The sequence below is a fragment of the Lampetra fluviatilis genome, chromosome 5, assembly GCF_964198595.1.
Source record: "Lampetra fluviatilis chromosome 5, kcLamFluv1.1, whole genome shotgun sequence".
Taxonomy (NCBI): Eukaryota; Metazoa; Chordata; class Hyperoartia; order Petromyzontiformes; family Petromyzontidae; genus Lampetra; species Lampetra fluviatilis.
In genome coordinates this window covers 6,306,587-6,322,618 of record NC_136279.1, presented here as the reverse complement: position 1 = coordinate 6,322,618, position 16,032 = coordinate 6,306,587, and the positions used below count along the sequence as shown (strand labels likewise).

Below are 16,032 nucleotides of genomic sequence, written 5' to 3'. Positions count from 1 at the left end.
GTGTAATAAACTAGTTTAAATGAGCAATTTTTATTTGACCAGGTAGAGCCCACTGAGATATTAGTTAGCATTTTTTTTAAGCAACCTGGCCACAAATGAAAGCTCAACGAAGTGGCTCATCATGTAGACATTTAAAGTCGCCAAATAATCTAAATTATGTAAAAGCACGATTCTAAATATTTAGGGAAAAACCGGAAGACCCGGTGAAAAAATCCATGCGACCACGTGGAGAGAGAGAGACACCACAAACTCGTAACGCAGGCGTGCGTTACGAACCCAGGGTCAGAGCTGGGATTTGGTCTCATGGCATAAAACGCAGAGGCTCCATGGGCTCGGTTCGCTTCATGAAATATATTTAGCCATCAGCTCGTGGGATCGCTGTGTGTGCATGAACAGCCCTATGATAAATCCATGCTGGCTGTGGGGGGGTTATTTGACAATACTTCACCAAGCGGCAAACCAAAGCAAGCACCCTTCCCTGTGATCATGGCAATGCAGAATCAGAGAGCGGTGGTCAGGAAGCCTTGGTAAATTGTATTTGAGGATATTTTAACAGATTGATGACACAGGGCTTCATTTCAATCGGGTTTATCCAGACCAGTGACCTGGAAAATATGAACACACCGGCGCATCACGTCCGGTATATCTGTTAACAATTTTTTTTTCATAGCGACGTTTATGCCAAATTTCATCTCACAATCGCTGAGGAACCACATATATGCGGGAAGACAGCTAGGTAGTGAGCCATTAGCAACAATTGGCCAAGCTCTGCGGTCCTCTATATATCAACATGTTTTCAGCAAATCATTGCGTGTCAATACATGGAATGGCTGTGGCTGCGCATCACATGCCACCTAATGCAGTCTACCAGAGACGTGGAAAATATTTAGTGAGAGATGAATGCCTGGATGCCAGCCTATGCCGCTGTGATTCCATGATGTCATGACTGGTTCTGAGGTCATCCCGGTTAAAAGAGGGAGCAGCAATGTGGGCTATTTATGGCTGATTACAAACAGTCCGAATGAAGCAGATAACTACTGGCTGGAGTTCCCGGCTGGCTTGGCTCCAGTTTGGTCCTGAGAGGGGTCAGGATCTGTTTCTTGTGAAGGAACATTCCCCCACCCACTCTGGGAATATAATTTTTTGTCGAACACACGCGAAAAAATGTAGGGGGTGGGACATTACATGGGAAAAATTTTGCCTACCATACACTGTCTGAAAATAAATCTCTGGGTCATCATGGGACATAATTACAAAACATCTGTTTGTTTAAAACTACCCCCCCCACCCCCCATTTGGTTAATAAAATGCCTCAGCCAATGGCAAACACTGAGGTTGGCTTCCAAATCCCACCGGAGATGTAAACTTTCTCTAATCAGCACTTACGAGGCTGTGCACACATGTTTTAAATTTTGGCCACATTGGAGCATCCCATTTTTTATTTTCTCATTACGATTGTTTGGAGTAGCAGGATATATTTAGTAAAGGTTTTGTTTTCATGCAGTATCGTTTGGTTGGGCAGTGCTCATCAGTGCTGACAATTCTGAAAAAGTGATAACAATTCCACAGCCCCATGGCTAAAGGCCAATTGACCCACAGGACAACGTCAGTGGCGACAGACCTGTGGTGTGACCTTGTTACAAGGGGGACTCGAAAAAAAACTCAGGGTGGGGGGGGCACGACACGGTAAGCCTTGAACAAACTTTAAACAAATGTCAAACGCTAAAACGGAATGAGTAACGATACGATCTACGCATGTCTACGATGCATTCTGATGTAGCTCTTAGGAGAAAAGGGCTGTACCAACATCTTTTTTTACTTGAAGAATTTAGAAGGGGTGGAGTGGGGGGTGAGCCCTTAGCAGGGGAGGGGCGGGGTGGGGGTGCTCAGCCCCCGACGCTACAGCGGTTGTTGAATGGCGAGTGACGCCTGAACCGATCCTTCGCCTTCTCTCCCTCCGCTAACCCGCACGGGAGAAGTACGGCCAAAACAACCTCCGTGATAGATACAGCACATGGGTCCTTCATCCAGCCAGCAGTGGATTAACAAGCGGCTGTGGTCATTCCCGTGATTCATAATAATCGACGCATGTGATCTCGCTCACAGTGGTAATGGACTTTTTTTTTATACTGAAACGGCGCGCTGTTTTGCAGGGCCACACGGAGTGGGATGGAAAGCTCTCCAAGCCTAACCCAAACCGCAGGAGCTTCGCACCCTCCATCCTGCACGAGGACGAGTACTTGACCTGTATCGACGACCTGGACACGGCCTTCTTCAACATGGTGAGCCATGGATACACATATTAGTGTAAGGATGTCCGTGCGGACGGCCTAAAATAATAGTTGTAAAAGATCAAGGTGCAGTCCGGAATATGGTCGCTCACGGCACTGCGTAGCCGAAGGGCCTTCAATAGAGGGAGCTCTTGAGAACCACTCTAGGGGGTATTTTTTGGCCTACTCTTCCACGTCTAGGAAGAGGTTGGAGCGCACTTTACCCCAACGCATATGACCTGCCGATTGACTGACTATGGTGTACCCTTTTATACTGCTGGGTGGTGGGCGATTTGACACGGTGTGCTCTCTGGGATGGCAAGGCCGTGGTATGGTTAGGGGTGGTGTGGTGTGATGCGGGGTGACATCGTGCAGTGTCGTCTGGTTTTCTGTGGATTGGGGTGAGGTTGCATGGTATGCATTCTTGCACGGAATGGCTGTGGCATGATTTGTTGTTCAGCAAGGCCGTGGTATGTTAAGGTGGTGTGGCATGATGCGGGCTGGCATGGCGTCGTGTAGCATTGTTATCGGTGCAACGGATAAGGTGGCACGGCACACATCGTTGCACCGAATGGCTGTGGCATGGTTTGTTGTTCGGCAAGACCGTGGCGTGGTTGCTTGGACGGTGCGACGTGACTAATCGTGAAATATCGCTGCCCGTGTGTGTGCAGGAGCACTCGCAGGGTTTTCTGGAGGACAGGCCGTACCCGGGGGAACCCAAGGACGCGCAGAACACGGACTACTCAGTGGACCGCGGTTCGGCACTGACGGGGTCGGCCCTGGACCCAGCTCAGCTGGAGAGCACCCGTCAGATGCTGTGAGTATCCGGTCACCCTTACCCAAAACTTGCTCATACCGTGTATAGTACACGAACCACACTCTTTTTTTTTCCAATCAATGTGGCCGTGTGCTGCGATGAGCTGGGCACAGGGCTGAAGTGAGTGCCACTAATGTGCCACATTGCAAACGCAACATGTAAATTGTAGATTGAAATCAGCAGATGTATACACGGAACGTACACTTTATGTAGCATGGGGGGGGCACATGTATGTACAGCCCTCTTTGTCAATTCACCGCTGGATGAAGGCCTCCACATTCCGTGCGGGTCCCGGGAGTTATTTGACAATAGTCTACCACGCTGGTCCGTGCGAGTTGGAGAAGGCGGAAAGCGTAAATGTGGGAGCATGGTGCCGTAGCACAGCGGTGGATTGTCTGCACCGAACTCTGTCGGCCACAACGTAGCCTCGCTCGCACCATAAGGCACCTTAAATAGTCATCACGGAATTGGCGAGAGTTGTCAATGTGGATTTAACTTGCAGGGAAAAGTTGAGTCAAAGTCTAGTATCCTCGTGTTTACAGAAGAGTGGGGGAGGCACTGTTCCGTGGGCCGATGGGCTGGCTGATTTGGCCTTTGACTGCCATTTGTACTCGCAGACGTTCAGTGATGAGTCACGCTTTCTGCAATATCACCACCCCAATCATGAAATGACATCAGTGACTCATTTTTACATATATGTTATGTGCAGTCTTGTGATAAATACAGTCACACATTAATAAAAAAATACAAGTGTCTGTGATATCGCAATAAAAGAAAAAATAAATAGTTGTCAATTATCCATAAGAAGTCCATTATCCATGATAGAGGGGTTTTTTGTTAGATCGCGCAAATATATAAATGTGTCGTTAAACTTGCCACCACCCGACACAGCCAACTAGTAAGGTTTGTCACGTAAACAGAACATGCCAATTCGTCACTAGTACAGCACCACCGGTTGTGTTGGAGAGCCAAGCCACAACATTTACAATCTGAGTACGACGTTTCGCCAGTAATTACAACTAGCTTCATCAGGCTATAGCCAGATTTGTGAAGAAGTCTAACTGTTTCGTTCCTTGTAAAGGCTGCGAATACAAGTGACCAATTGTCATGTTCTGTTTACGTGGCAATCCTTACTAGTTGTCTGTGTCGAGTGGTGGCGAGTTTTAATGACACATTTATATATTTGTGTGATCTAACCCAAAAAAACTGTTATGGATGATATTGGTCGCGAAAGCCTACGTGTTAAAAAGAAGTCCGTCAGTTAAATTGTCACGTGACATTCATTACTGGCAGTGACAGGACAGGTAGAAAATCGCCCCCCCCCCCAAAAGGATTTCAGAGGTAGCTCTGTGATGTCCGCTTCCATCCGCTGTTCTCTAACACGTTGGGTTGCACTTTTGGGCAGAAGACTTCCAAACGGCTGTTCGGTCTCATGACGCGACACTGGATATCGCAATTGAGATAACGTTAGAGGGGATTTGTTTGTTTTTTGTAATTCGTGTCCGCACCTCCGATTGGCACTACGTACGGTGTGTAAGAAGTTCAACGTACATGCATACATGTCGTAAGGCCTTCAGGTCCATCATTTACTCGCATCGCATTTTTCAAGCAGGCACACCCTGGAATCGGTTCAACCTCTTCTGAGGCCTGTCAGCAGGGTGTGGCTTGGTACATCAATGCTAGCTGTGTTGCTTGGCATCAGAGTTGAAACTGCTGGAAAACATTTGTCCAGAAGGCAGTTATTTTTTTTTTGTGGCGATGAAACAAGACACTTGTCTGTTTTGTTTGTTTATTTTTTTTTGGTCCAAGAAGCCCAATGATATTTTTTTAAATGCAGTTTTTCACTCACAGTTGCTCTTTGTGTTTGTGGTGGGAGTCCTACAAAGTGTTGCGTTGTCATTTCGAGATTAATTTTTTTTCAGCTCGGTTGGGCAAATGCAGCCTGTTGCAGCCAGTTTGAACCTTGACGAAGCACTTGACTCACGATTGGAGAGAATCGAAAAAGGAAAATTCTGACCGGAGGCAACTCAGTCCGTCGCCAATCCTTGGTGGCTAAAAAAAGAAGACCGCATTTCGGAAAATGAGTCGAGGCTGTCCTGCGGCAAGACTGATCCTCACCATAGACATACGGAATATTTGCTGCCATGGGCTTCTTACGACCAATGGCGATGAGGCCCACTCAACGCTCACTTGTTCGTGCAATCACTTTGGCTTCGCTGTTTCATCGTATGAGCCCGAATGTGAAGTCACGTTGTGTAAGTGTCGCTTTGTGCAAATGATCTTCTTCTAGAGTTCCCTCTGCCCAACGGCAGGTCCATGGCTCCAGCTCCATCCATCGTGTTCAATGCTGCTCCCCCCCCCCTCTTCACCTCGCAACTCCACACGCCATGGTGCTTGAGAAATCGTTTCGGGGTTAATAGTCGAGTTCGTTTCCATTCCAAACTCTGCAGCCAGCAGTGCATCAACCCTGTGCAAGAGAACGGCCCTGGAAGGGGATGTCACATGACTCCTTTAGAGGTCACTTCAAAAGTTCCGTGTATCCACACTATGAGCAGACCTTTTATCTTCTGTGGCCAAAGCGTGCTGTTCACGAGTCAATCAAATAGAAATGTTCAATCTCAGAGCGGGAATTTAGCCACGTGAGGCAAAATTGGCATCGTGTATTTTTTGTGTGCAATCTTCGGTTGACCAGGCTGAGAGCCCATCAACTCGCTCCACTTTAAGAGCCCAGTGTGACCTGAGGTGTGTGTCCGGATTCGAACTTAGGATGTCAGCGTCTCTGATCCCCTGAGCCACTCGGAAGCAGCCTGTGACCCGCGTCCCGCTTCTCTCCTCTCGTCTCTCTCCCCTTCGCTCCTGACAGCCCCATGGAGCGGGGCTGGCGAAAGCAGCGCGAGAGCCTTGAGGGGGGCGGCAGCGGCGGCATCGGTGGCGGCACTGGCGGCGGCGGCGGCGGCGGCGGTGGCGGAACCCCTGTGCAGCCCAAGGTGCCGCTCCGGCAGGAGGTGGTGAGCGTGGGGCGTCCGCGTGGCCAGCGCATCACGCCCGTCGTGCGCACGCTGGTGCTGCAGGACCTGCGCCCGACGAACGGGCACGGCGACGCTCACGGGCACGGCTACGGCACGGGGCTGCTGGGCCGGATCGCCGGGCACGCGAGCGTGCGGCGCAGCGGCAGCTTCACCAGCCGGGAGCACGAGGAGCGGCACCACGAGATGGAGGACTTTGGGGATCACAGGTGCGGGGAGCGGCCTGCATCAGCGTCGTCGTCAATGTACTCCGCTGTCATCGTCGTACCTGCAATCACTACCTCCACCATCACCACCATCATGACCATCATCATTATCGCGACAAAAACTGTTGCTGGGAATCAAACTCATAATGTAGGGCGCTGCTCTCTGTGCCAACCGCTCCACCGTGCCTCCACTCCACCACAAAGATATTTAATGTTAATTCAACATAAGTAGACCGCAATCTACCCTACACAAGTGCATTTGTTTTTGTCACGTATATAAACACATCAATGTTTTGTTTGGGGACTGAGTAATGTGTGCATACTCCTTCACGGATCAGAGAGCTGTACTTTGACAAAGCGACTTGAACAAAAAAATCTTACGCAAGACGCTTGGAATTTCACGGCAGGAGGAGCGCTTACATTACCAGGAAGCTCAGAAACAAACGTGGCAAGAGAGTGTGGGGTGTATTCGAGAAAATCAGGTTGTGAAACATGGGGCTTGTTTTCAGGATGGAGGAGGGTAGGTCACCGACAAAGCCATCGGAGTGGCACCCAGAGGGCCAGTGGGGTAGCCCTGAAGCCTTACGGTAGGAGCCTGTTCGAGCAAACTTTGATATATCAGGGAATCGACTGGCTCCAACATCGAACAAAGACGGTCACTGCATTGCACGCTTTCCGAAGCGTTTCTGCGGCCGTCTGGGAGGCCCTTCCTTCCGATATTCAGAAGCCACTGGAGAAATACACTTTTAAATCTAGATTGAAAACTCATTTCTTTAGAACTGCTCAATGTGTTTAGCTTGCTGTCCTTCCCCTGCACCTCCGATTAGCGCGGTGGGCCTCCTTACGGTTCGAAAGAAGTTCAACATACATGTACACACGGCTGTGCAGCAGACAAGGGATCTAGCAGAATGAATGAAGCAAGCGATGGCGGAGTGTGGTAACATCGACGGCATTGGCTTCAGTGACCTCTTGAACTTAACCTTATACAACACATATTGTTTGTCTTTTTGTGGCTGCACTGTGTACGAGGACTTAACAGCTCGTTGAGCTTTAATCCTCTTGGGGTTCTTTTTAAAGTGCAAGGCCTTCATGAATCAACGTACCGTAATCGTTATACAATACTTTATTGAACAGCGCAGTTTCGATCATCCCCTAATGGGAGTGAGAGGTCTGAGTTTCTTCAAAAGTATTGCGGTCACGCATACGACATAGTCGTACATCATGGGTCATAAATAATATAACCTATGCAAGGCATTGACGCGTGACAAACGGGTGCGTTGTGTTTTGTTGTGTTTTTGTTGCCATCTGCTGGAAAGGCCGTGCACAACAGCAGCAGCTGCGCCACCTCGGCTTACCTGTTCAGTATGAAGCCACAGGGGGGATAGTGCATCCATCGTGTATGGAAGCGACAAAATAAATACGAAGCCTAAAAAAAGTTACATGTATCGATTGATGAAGCTGAGTTCTCACGAATCCGGGTCGCGGTGCGTTTCAAGAATCGGTTCGTTGTTTTGAGCGTTGCGGCGAATGTGGGCGCCACGAGTCCCTGCAAGGGCCACGTGACGTGAATTGATGCGTGCATCGTGAGCCTAAGAATCGGATGGCAATCATTAGTGGAATTTCCAAGGTGGAAATGTCTTCATTGAAATTGGAATGGAGTTTGCCATTTAAAGGGTGTGTTTCATCGATTTAGTATTTGGTGAAGCCACTAGATTAAGACACCCACATTGCATGGGTCACAGTACTTTTAATGTCCTCAGCTAGCTCGTGTCTGCAGCTATGGTGGAGCGCCACGGTGACGAGATGTTAACTACCTTGCCTGGTATGCAGCAGATCATGGGTTCGATCCTGACCCTGACACCTCGAAATTTGGAGTTTGCGTATTCTCCCCGTGATCACGTAGATTTTTCTCCGGGTCCTCCGGTTTTTCTCTCCACATTTAGAAACATGTGTTGAGAGTATTTGGCCACTGTACATTTCCACATGATAAGCCACTTCATTGAGCTCTCATTTGTGGGCAGGTCTCTTCTGAAAAAGGGCAAAAGAGCTGTGGGTCTTACCTGATCAAATAAAAATATGTTTTTTTTGTAGCTCGTGTCTGCAGATAGTCCCGCTGCCAGTAAGGTCACATGTTCTGCCTTCGCACATGCCTCTCGGCCACGTTGCTGACGAATGAACGAGCCGCGTGGAGTCAGTGTCGACGCGTCTCCGCTAACCATCGTGCCGTTCGTCCTTTGCAGGGCGTACTTCACCTACTGGGTCACGTTTGTGCACGTGCTCATTACCGTGCTCACCGTCACCATCTACGGCCTCGCTCCCATCGGCTTCACGCAGCAGCAGACCAGCGCTACTGTGAGTGCCGCCACCACACCAACTATTGGGTGTCTGATGCTCGAGCGCTCTTAACAACGCTGTGGTTATTATTTACTGACCACGTCACATCAATGTGGTTTTATTTTATCGCATAAATGAGACCACGTCACCCCTCGATTGTATTGCTTCTTCTTTCGTATGGCTGATGTAAGACACAGTTCTAGACAGCCCAACACTGACACTTGACGTGGCCCTTTAAGACCGTGCATTCTGCTGTATTCTGTGTGATTTAGATTCTCAGGAGCAAAGGCTCCTATGAAGATGTGATATATGACCAGAGGCAAAACTTTTGGATCGGACCCAGCTCGGTAAGTGTGCACTTTCGGGCAATTCCATTCCCACTCGTCCGTTTATAACGCGCAAAGTTTGTCCATTGGTACCGATTGCTTCTCTCGTGAACAAGTGGATATACGGCGCATATTACCTCTTGGAGTGGTGGCGCAATGGTTAGTGCACTGCGACCCGGCCACTGCGAACACCTGTGGCCAAGAGTGATTCTCTTTGCCAGTCACGCACCCTCCCCACCCGTTCGCCAACCCACACTGGGGGGGGGGGGGGGGGGTGCACGGTCAACCAAATCCCATGACCAACAACACGACGTGGGGGAGCCTTCGTCCATTGGTGGATTGAGAGTGTCAAGATTGTTTATTTATTTAGTCGTGCTCTTGCGGGAATTTCTTTTTAACAAGTTATTATACGGCACCACTGACATACACACGTTGACATTTCCACGCTCCCGCATCCATGCTCACCGCCTACACCAAAGCACACTGACCAGCGTGGTCAAGTATGATCAAATAACTCCCAAGCTGTACACAGCATGGGAAGGCCCTCATCTAGCAGTGGATTTACAATAGGGCCGTACGTGCGTATGTGTACACTTGATGACGGAATGTATGGCAACGACCGCGTTTTGTCTGTGTGTGCATGTGTGCGTGCCTGCGTGTGTGCGCGCATGTGTACATGCCTGTATGCGCGTGCGTGCGTGTCAGTCAATCAACCCATGGCACCTGGGTCTATCCCGTGAACCAGCGGGCGTTCGACACTTCACGTGGCCTTAAAATGCACTTAGCCTGGCACAAGCGCTGTGGTGACGTCTCCCGCCACTTAGTGACGAATAGCGGTTGTTGCTGTTGTGCGTGTGCGCATGCATGCTTGTGTGTGCGTGCGTGCGCGTGTGACTGCGCCCCGCGGCGATTGATTCTCTGCTGCACGCACACCGCTCCGCCCCAGGAGGCCCTCGCGCACTTGGGAGCGAAGTTCGTGCCGTGCATGCGCCCCGACGCGGCGCTCGGCGACACGCTGGCGCGGCAGCGGGCGCAGGAGGCGCTCACGGGCTGCTGCGTGCGCAACGACGGCTCGGGCTGCGTGCAGACGACCGGCGACGAGTGCTCGGTGAGACCGCGCACACGGAAACACAAACTGACAAAACATCCTGGTTTGGTCGATGCAGTGGGGCTTTGGATGACCCACTCGTTTAGGAGGCCCCGTCTGTGCTCACTGTGGCCGGAGATAGCTGTTGAGTGGGCGTGGCTATATAGAAGTGGGCGGGGCTGGCGGTTGGTTGGAGGAGCTGCCAGCTAACCACGTGTCCCAGCGAGTTTTGATTCCTGGTCGTGGCTAATATCACTTGTGAGTGACATCTCAAACGATTCTTCAGAGTCCCTTTTCATCAATCTCCACCGATCAACATGGTCAAACAAGCCTAATGATTGACAGATTGGGAGGCCTGCATCCATGAGTGAATTATTAATTAAAATTTGTTTGTGAATTCACTTTATAACAGATAACAGATGTAGGCAAAGGCAGCTTCTCTGCAGGAGCCCCTGAATGAGAGGTTAATTACCTAGATACCCCATGACAACTGAAAGCAATTTCCTCCTTTCCCCCTCAATTGTGCTGGTCAGTCTTCTCTTAGGAGGTTCCTATAACTCTACCATGCACCAGGGCCTTAACGAATTAATCCAGCAAAGGACTCCACTGTGTCTATGCTATCCGTATTTGCTGTGCTTGATCCACCCGACGCTCCTCCGCCTCTTGGTGTTGCAGCCATCTCCTCAGTGTCACCGTCGACAAGCCTCACCTATATTGTCGCAATCATCCAACACACGTCCACAACAACAACAACCGCCATTCGCCACTAACTGGCGGTGATACCACCGCGGCACTTGTGCCATGCTAGGTGCACTTTGAGGCCACGTGAAGTGTCATAGGCCCGCTGGCAGGAGGTCATGGAACAGACCCAGGTGGCATGGGTTGACTGACACACACACACGCACACAGGCAAGCACTGTCACCTCCACTTATCATCCGTCACGGTGTCAGTCTCTCGTTTGTTCAAGGGCTGTCAGTTCAAGTGTCAGTGCCCTAAATGTCATTGTGCCTTGGATCTATTTATAGGCCGCAACATGGCCCGATGCATTTACATAAAGCGGTGGTTGTGATTTATCGCAGACTACGTCCCTGCTGGTGGCGTGTATGTATCAAACTGTCTCGGATAAGGTTAACGCAGACGCACGGAATGCTGAGACAGAGAATATAAATTGCGGGCGAGTTAAAATGTTGCCTTTCAGCAATGTAGGTCATCCCATTAAACTGACCCCATAGGCTCAAATGCCGACTAATTATTGCTTTTTTTACATATATTGAGGAATGTATTACTTTACTGTTCCAATTACTTATATCTACGACCGCTAAATGTTCATTGGTCCATTAAGAAAGTTGCAATTGAACCCGGCGGGTCCCAGTTTAATTCCCGGCTGTGGCTAACATCAGTGGACGACTATCTGAATCAGCCGTAGGCTTTCCCAAAGATCAACTCGGTCTTACGTCAGTACGTGGTGCGGTGAGTAAACATCAGCGCTTGGGGAAACAAAGGTGGCCGAGCGTGGTGCAGGCCACACACCCACCCCCTTGCGCGTCGTGCCAGATCTTCATAGATGCGCGCTCACAGCACTTGCCCCAACAGTCTGCGTTGCCTACATGGGGATTATTTCACCATTGTAGACTCAACACTCCTGGGAAATATTTATTTGTGTAACTTATAATACTATTGAGGAGGGGGGGGGGGCAAATGACATTTATCGTTATGGCTTTTCTTTCCAGAAAACATTGGAAAATTGGATTAAGTGGCCAGAGTCAAGCCCACTGCTAATGGAGGACAAGAAGCCCAGAACATCAGGAGCTGTGTGTGGTCAGGATCCCAGGTATGGTTCACACCTTCCTCCACCATCATCATGAGCGATCATCACATGTACTATTGCATTAAGGCCTCCCCATATCTGACCGTCCTTTGTTGTAGCAATCCATCGAACGCCTAAACACGGGCAGATTTAATGTAGCTCCATCACCGCGGTAGACGTCCTTTGGGGCAAGTTTCTTCACCCAGTGTTTATGAATGCCGTATATTTTTTTTATCCTTCATCACCAAATATATCTCAATTGTCGTATTATCAGTCTTGTCCTGAGACGAAGGAGCGTCCCTCTGTGACTGGTAAAGGGATCACTCTGACATGAAACAAAGAGTTGAGGGACTGCATTACGTTGATGTCGCAGCATAGAACTACAGTACAATAATTCATTCTGCTGCAACGCCCTCTGCTGCCCACAGTGTAGCATAGGCCCCGCTGCTGCCAATGACAACCAAGGCATGCGTGGTGGTCACCTATCAATGCATTATCCAGGCTCACGCCTGCTTAGCTTCTGAAATATTGTGCGATTGTGTGCATTCTGGGTGATATGTTCGTGATACTCTCGTTTTGTCGTCCTTCCCCCGCACCTCCGATGAGCGCGGTTGGCGAGACACGGTGCTAAAGAAGTTCAGCACACACACACAGGAAACAACATGCGTTGACTTTACTCAACTTCCCTTGGCTGGGTTCCCTGTTGCCGTGCAGGGTTTGTGAGGAGCCCGCGTCTTCCCTGCCGCACGAGTGGCCGGACAACATCACGGAGTGGCCGGTGAGTGATTCAACACCGGGGCCGTCCGCAGTTCGAGAGACGCAACGCCAAACGATCGAAGCAACGATGCATCAATTAAGTGATTAACATCGAGTTTCGAGCTCGTGATGCTCGCATTGAATTTCACGTGGAATAGCTGATTCTTTCCGGTGTGTGTGAGTTACATAGGTAATGGGTTTTAATTACCCCTGAAGCTACTCGTGACCGCTACATTGACAATATGAAAAAACAAGTTCTTGGGCAGACTGAATTTACGCATATCGAATTAACATACACATACGTGGATGCATGTTGGTATATATTTACAGGCACATAGACAGTCTGATGGTGCAAAGGCACCACATTCGAATAGTAACTCACAATTGGAAGGTTCATCAGTTCACCATTGGAACCTCCTTTGTCAGTAGCAAAATATGATAATTGTTTTTTTTTACCCTTTTATCTGGCAACAAAACTGACACCTTTTTTATACTCTGATGGTGCATTGTCTTTGAGTTGTGCGCCTTTTGGCGTTATCTGGTCCAACAGCATGTGAGACTAGGCTCTAAGGAAAGCTGTCTCGGGTGTGGACCAATCAATTTCAAGGAAAGTGCATACATTATCAGAGTTGTGTTTTTTTTGCATTCCGACCACAGGTATTGTGGTCAATGCAAACATGACTCCTTGTAAAAAAGATGTCAGTTCATCAGTTCAATTCCCAGTGCAGGGTGTGTGGAGGGAGTGTTGGGTCCAATCACCTCATCCTCCTTCAAGAATTGATAGAATTAGCACCGCTTTGGCGCTCGTCCGAGCGTGGAGCTCAACCTCCGTGCTGTCTCGGTTGTGCTCTGCCGGGCACCCTCAGATCTGCGTGAAGAAGAGTGCGGGGAACCACACGCAGCTGCCGCACATGGACTGCGAGGTGACGGGCAGACCCTGCTGCCTCGGCACTCAGGGCAGGTGAGTGTGGTGGCCGCTCGCGTTTACTCCAGGCCCCAGGCTTCAATTGAAGCTGCCTCTAATAGGCCTCCGGTTTTTGATCGAAGCTAATCCGTTTATACATACATACAAACAAAACAAAAAAACTCACACACATTCGTCAATACAGTGTGGCCTTTAAATGTAAAATATATGATCGGCGACGATTCGGGCAATGGCTTGGCAGCAGAATGCAGTACAGAAAGCGTGGACTGACTTCATCTGTCCCGGCTGTGTGGGATAGAGTTTTGCCTCCGGGTGCTCTGGTTTCCTCCCACTCACTAATCGGCTGAAAACATCTTAATATATAAAGAACTCCAGAGCAATTGTTGGTGTCGGCTCACCGCCTGGCAGCCTTCCAGCCTGTAGTTGCTCAGCGATTGCGAGATGCAATTGGCATTAACGACGCTATATAAAAACGAATCATCATTACATTACATATGTGTCTCTCCACGTAAAAAAAATGTTTGTTTTTAATTTTACAAGGGTACTGGCATGGGATGTGCATTCGTGTTGTAAAGCCCCATGTCTGAATATATCTATGTTGAATTTCTTTCGCACTGTAGGTAGCCAGCCGTGCTAATCGGAGGTGCGATGGAAGGGCAACAAATTAAACACAAAAAGCAGTTCTAAAGAAATTAGTTTTCAATCTAGATTTAAAAGTGCACAGCTCCAGTGGATTCCTAGTGCCAGAAGGAAGAGCGTTCCAGACAGTCGCAGAAGCGCATCTGAAAGCGCTCGATGCGGTGACCGTCTTTGTTCGATGGCCGGCCAAATGCTGCCGCTGCTGCGAGACTGACCGGAGTTCACGTGATGGTTTTGATGAGCGTACGTCGTATTCCCGCGCTCCCCGTAGGTGCGAGCTAACGACGCGAGAGCACTGCGACTTCATGCGCGGATACTTCCACGACGAGGCCAGCTTGTGCTCGCAGGTGAGACGCGACGCCCCGTCCTACCCAGCGCTGCTCCGCGCCCCAGCATGCACCTCGTTTTTTATCACGAAAAAAGGTCTCGGTTGAAATGCGTGGAAACGGGGTTAAGGGCAAAATGCGCGCTTGTCAGACATGTTGCCGTTTCGAGTTGTGTTTTGTTTAGCCAGGTGAGGGTCAACCAGTAGGTGGCGATGATTGCTTCGTTTCATCCCAATTGGGTAATTTGTAGATAATGGGCTCTCATGTATCACACCGTCCTCGCTGTGTAAACGCTTTAGCCTTACTATTACAAACCCCCATTGATACTGATGCATGCCTATCAGGTTATGTTGGATTGTGTGCCCTTTAGGGGAGCGGTAGCTGAATGTTTAGCACATTGCACTGTGAACCTGATGGCTTGAGTTTGATTCTCGGCCAATGGCTCATGTCAGTGTTTGCCCTTCGGACGGAGTTGTCCCCCTCTCGTATGAATGTATAATCTCTAAAACTGACTCAGCTCTGCTCGTGCAGATAACCAATGACTCCTGCTTGGTTGAGCAAGGGAGACACCTTGGCTTTTGATAGTGGAAAAATGGGCTGCTATCGACAATACGTCATGCACACGAGCATCGTACCAGTGCTCTGACCCCTATGGGCACTTGAATGCAACGAGGCAATTCAACCTCGGGATTACCGCCACTCCTACTGCTGAGCCGATTGCTTCATTAATTGGACACTCACGGACTCTGTACTTGAAGTGGATTTGCTCCATTAGCGCGACTTGCAAATACAGTTTTCCATTCAGCAGGTCAACCGTGTTCACGCTATTTGTCATGTGGACGACGACAATTTGTGTCCGCTACACGTTATGGTTGCTGGAATGTGGCAACTGTAATGTGATGCGATATGTCATGCAAAATAAGGCCGACGGTAATAATATCACCCGTTAATTCCTGACAAGATATACAGAATTTTCTACAGCTACATTACCCATTTAACGTTACCCATATTCAATTGATTATTTCTTGTGTAATTGACAGAGCAAGCATTATAATGGTTGAGATTATAAAGTGTCAATCATTAGAACACTTCTGGCAGGCTTAGTTAAAGCACTTATAAAATTATATTTGTTTGCACTGTAAGTATAACAAAGCACAACAACAATACAAATACGAAATAAAATGGTAAAGTTAGGTTAAGCTGATAATTGTTATATCGTTAAAATGTATTTTGTATCAATCTTGATTTGAAGCTTTCGTGACTGCAGGAATCCATACTCTTTGATTCTTTCGGTAAAGTCACGTAGGTAGAAAAATAAAACAAAATAAAATAATATTATTATTTTGTTTAATTTACCGAAAGAACCAAAGAGTATGTATTTTGTATCGTTTTATTTAGTGAAAAATTATATCGCAGTATATGAGACAATGCTGAACTCGTCTGCCCATGTGTGCATGCGTGTGCGTGCATGCGTGTATGTGCGTTCGTTCGTGCGTGTGTGTGCACGCTTGT

The 16,032-nt window shown here is 48.8% G+C and overlaps 1 protein-coding gene across 1 annotated transcript in view; it reads left to right on the top strand.

Annotated features, from left to right (window-relative positions):
- The window catches only part of LOC144932199 (inactive rhomboid protein 1-like), a 77,211-nt gene that overhangs the window by 57,265 nt on the left and 3,914 nt on the right, over positions 1-16,032 (top strand). The window contains exons 6-15 of the mRNA XM_078856149.1: positions 2,154-2,282; positions 2,942-3,087; positions 5,951-6,322; positions 8,560-8,671; positions 8,926-9,000; positions 9,926-10,087; positions 11,798-11,898; positions 12,589-12,652; positions 13,497-13,591; positions 14,466-14,541. Of these exons, the coding sequence (XP_078712275.1) occupies positions 2,154-2,282; positions 2,942-3,087; positions 5,951-6,322; positions 8,560-8,671; positions 8,926-9,000; positions 9,926-10,087; positions 11,798-11,898; positions 12,589-12,652; positions 13,497-13,591; positions 14,466-14,541 (1,332 nt within the window). The remainder of the gene's footprint in view (positions 1-2,153; positions 2,283-2,941; positions 3,088-5,950; positions 6,323-8,559; positions 8,672-8,925; positions 9,001-9,925; positions 10,088-11,797; positions 11,899-12,588; positions 12,653-13,496; positions 13,592-14,465; positions 14,542-16,032) is intronic.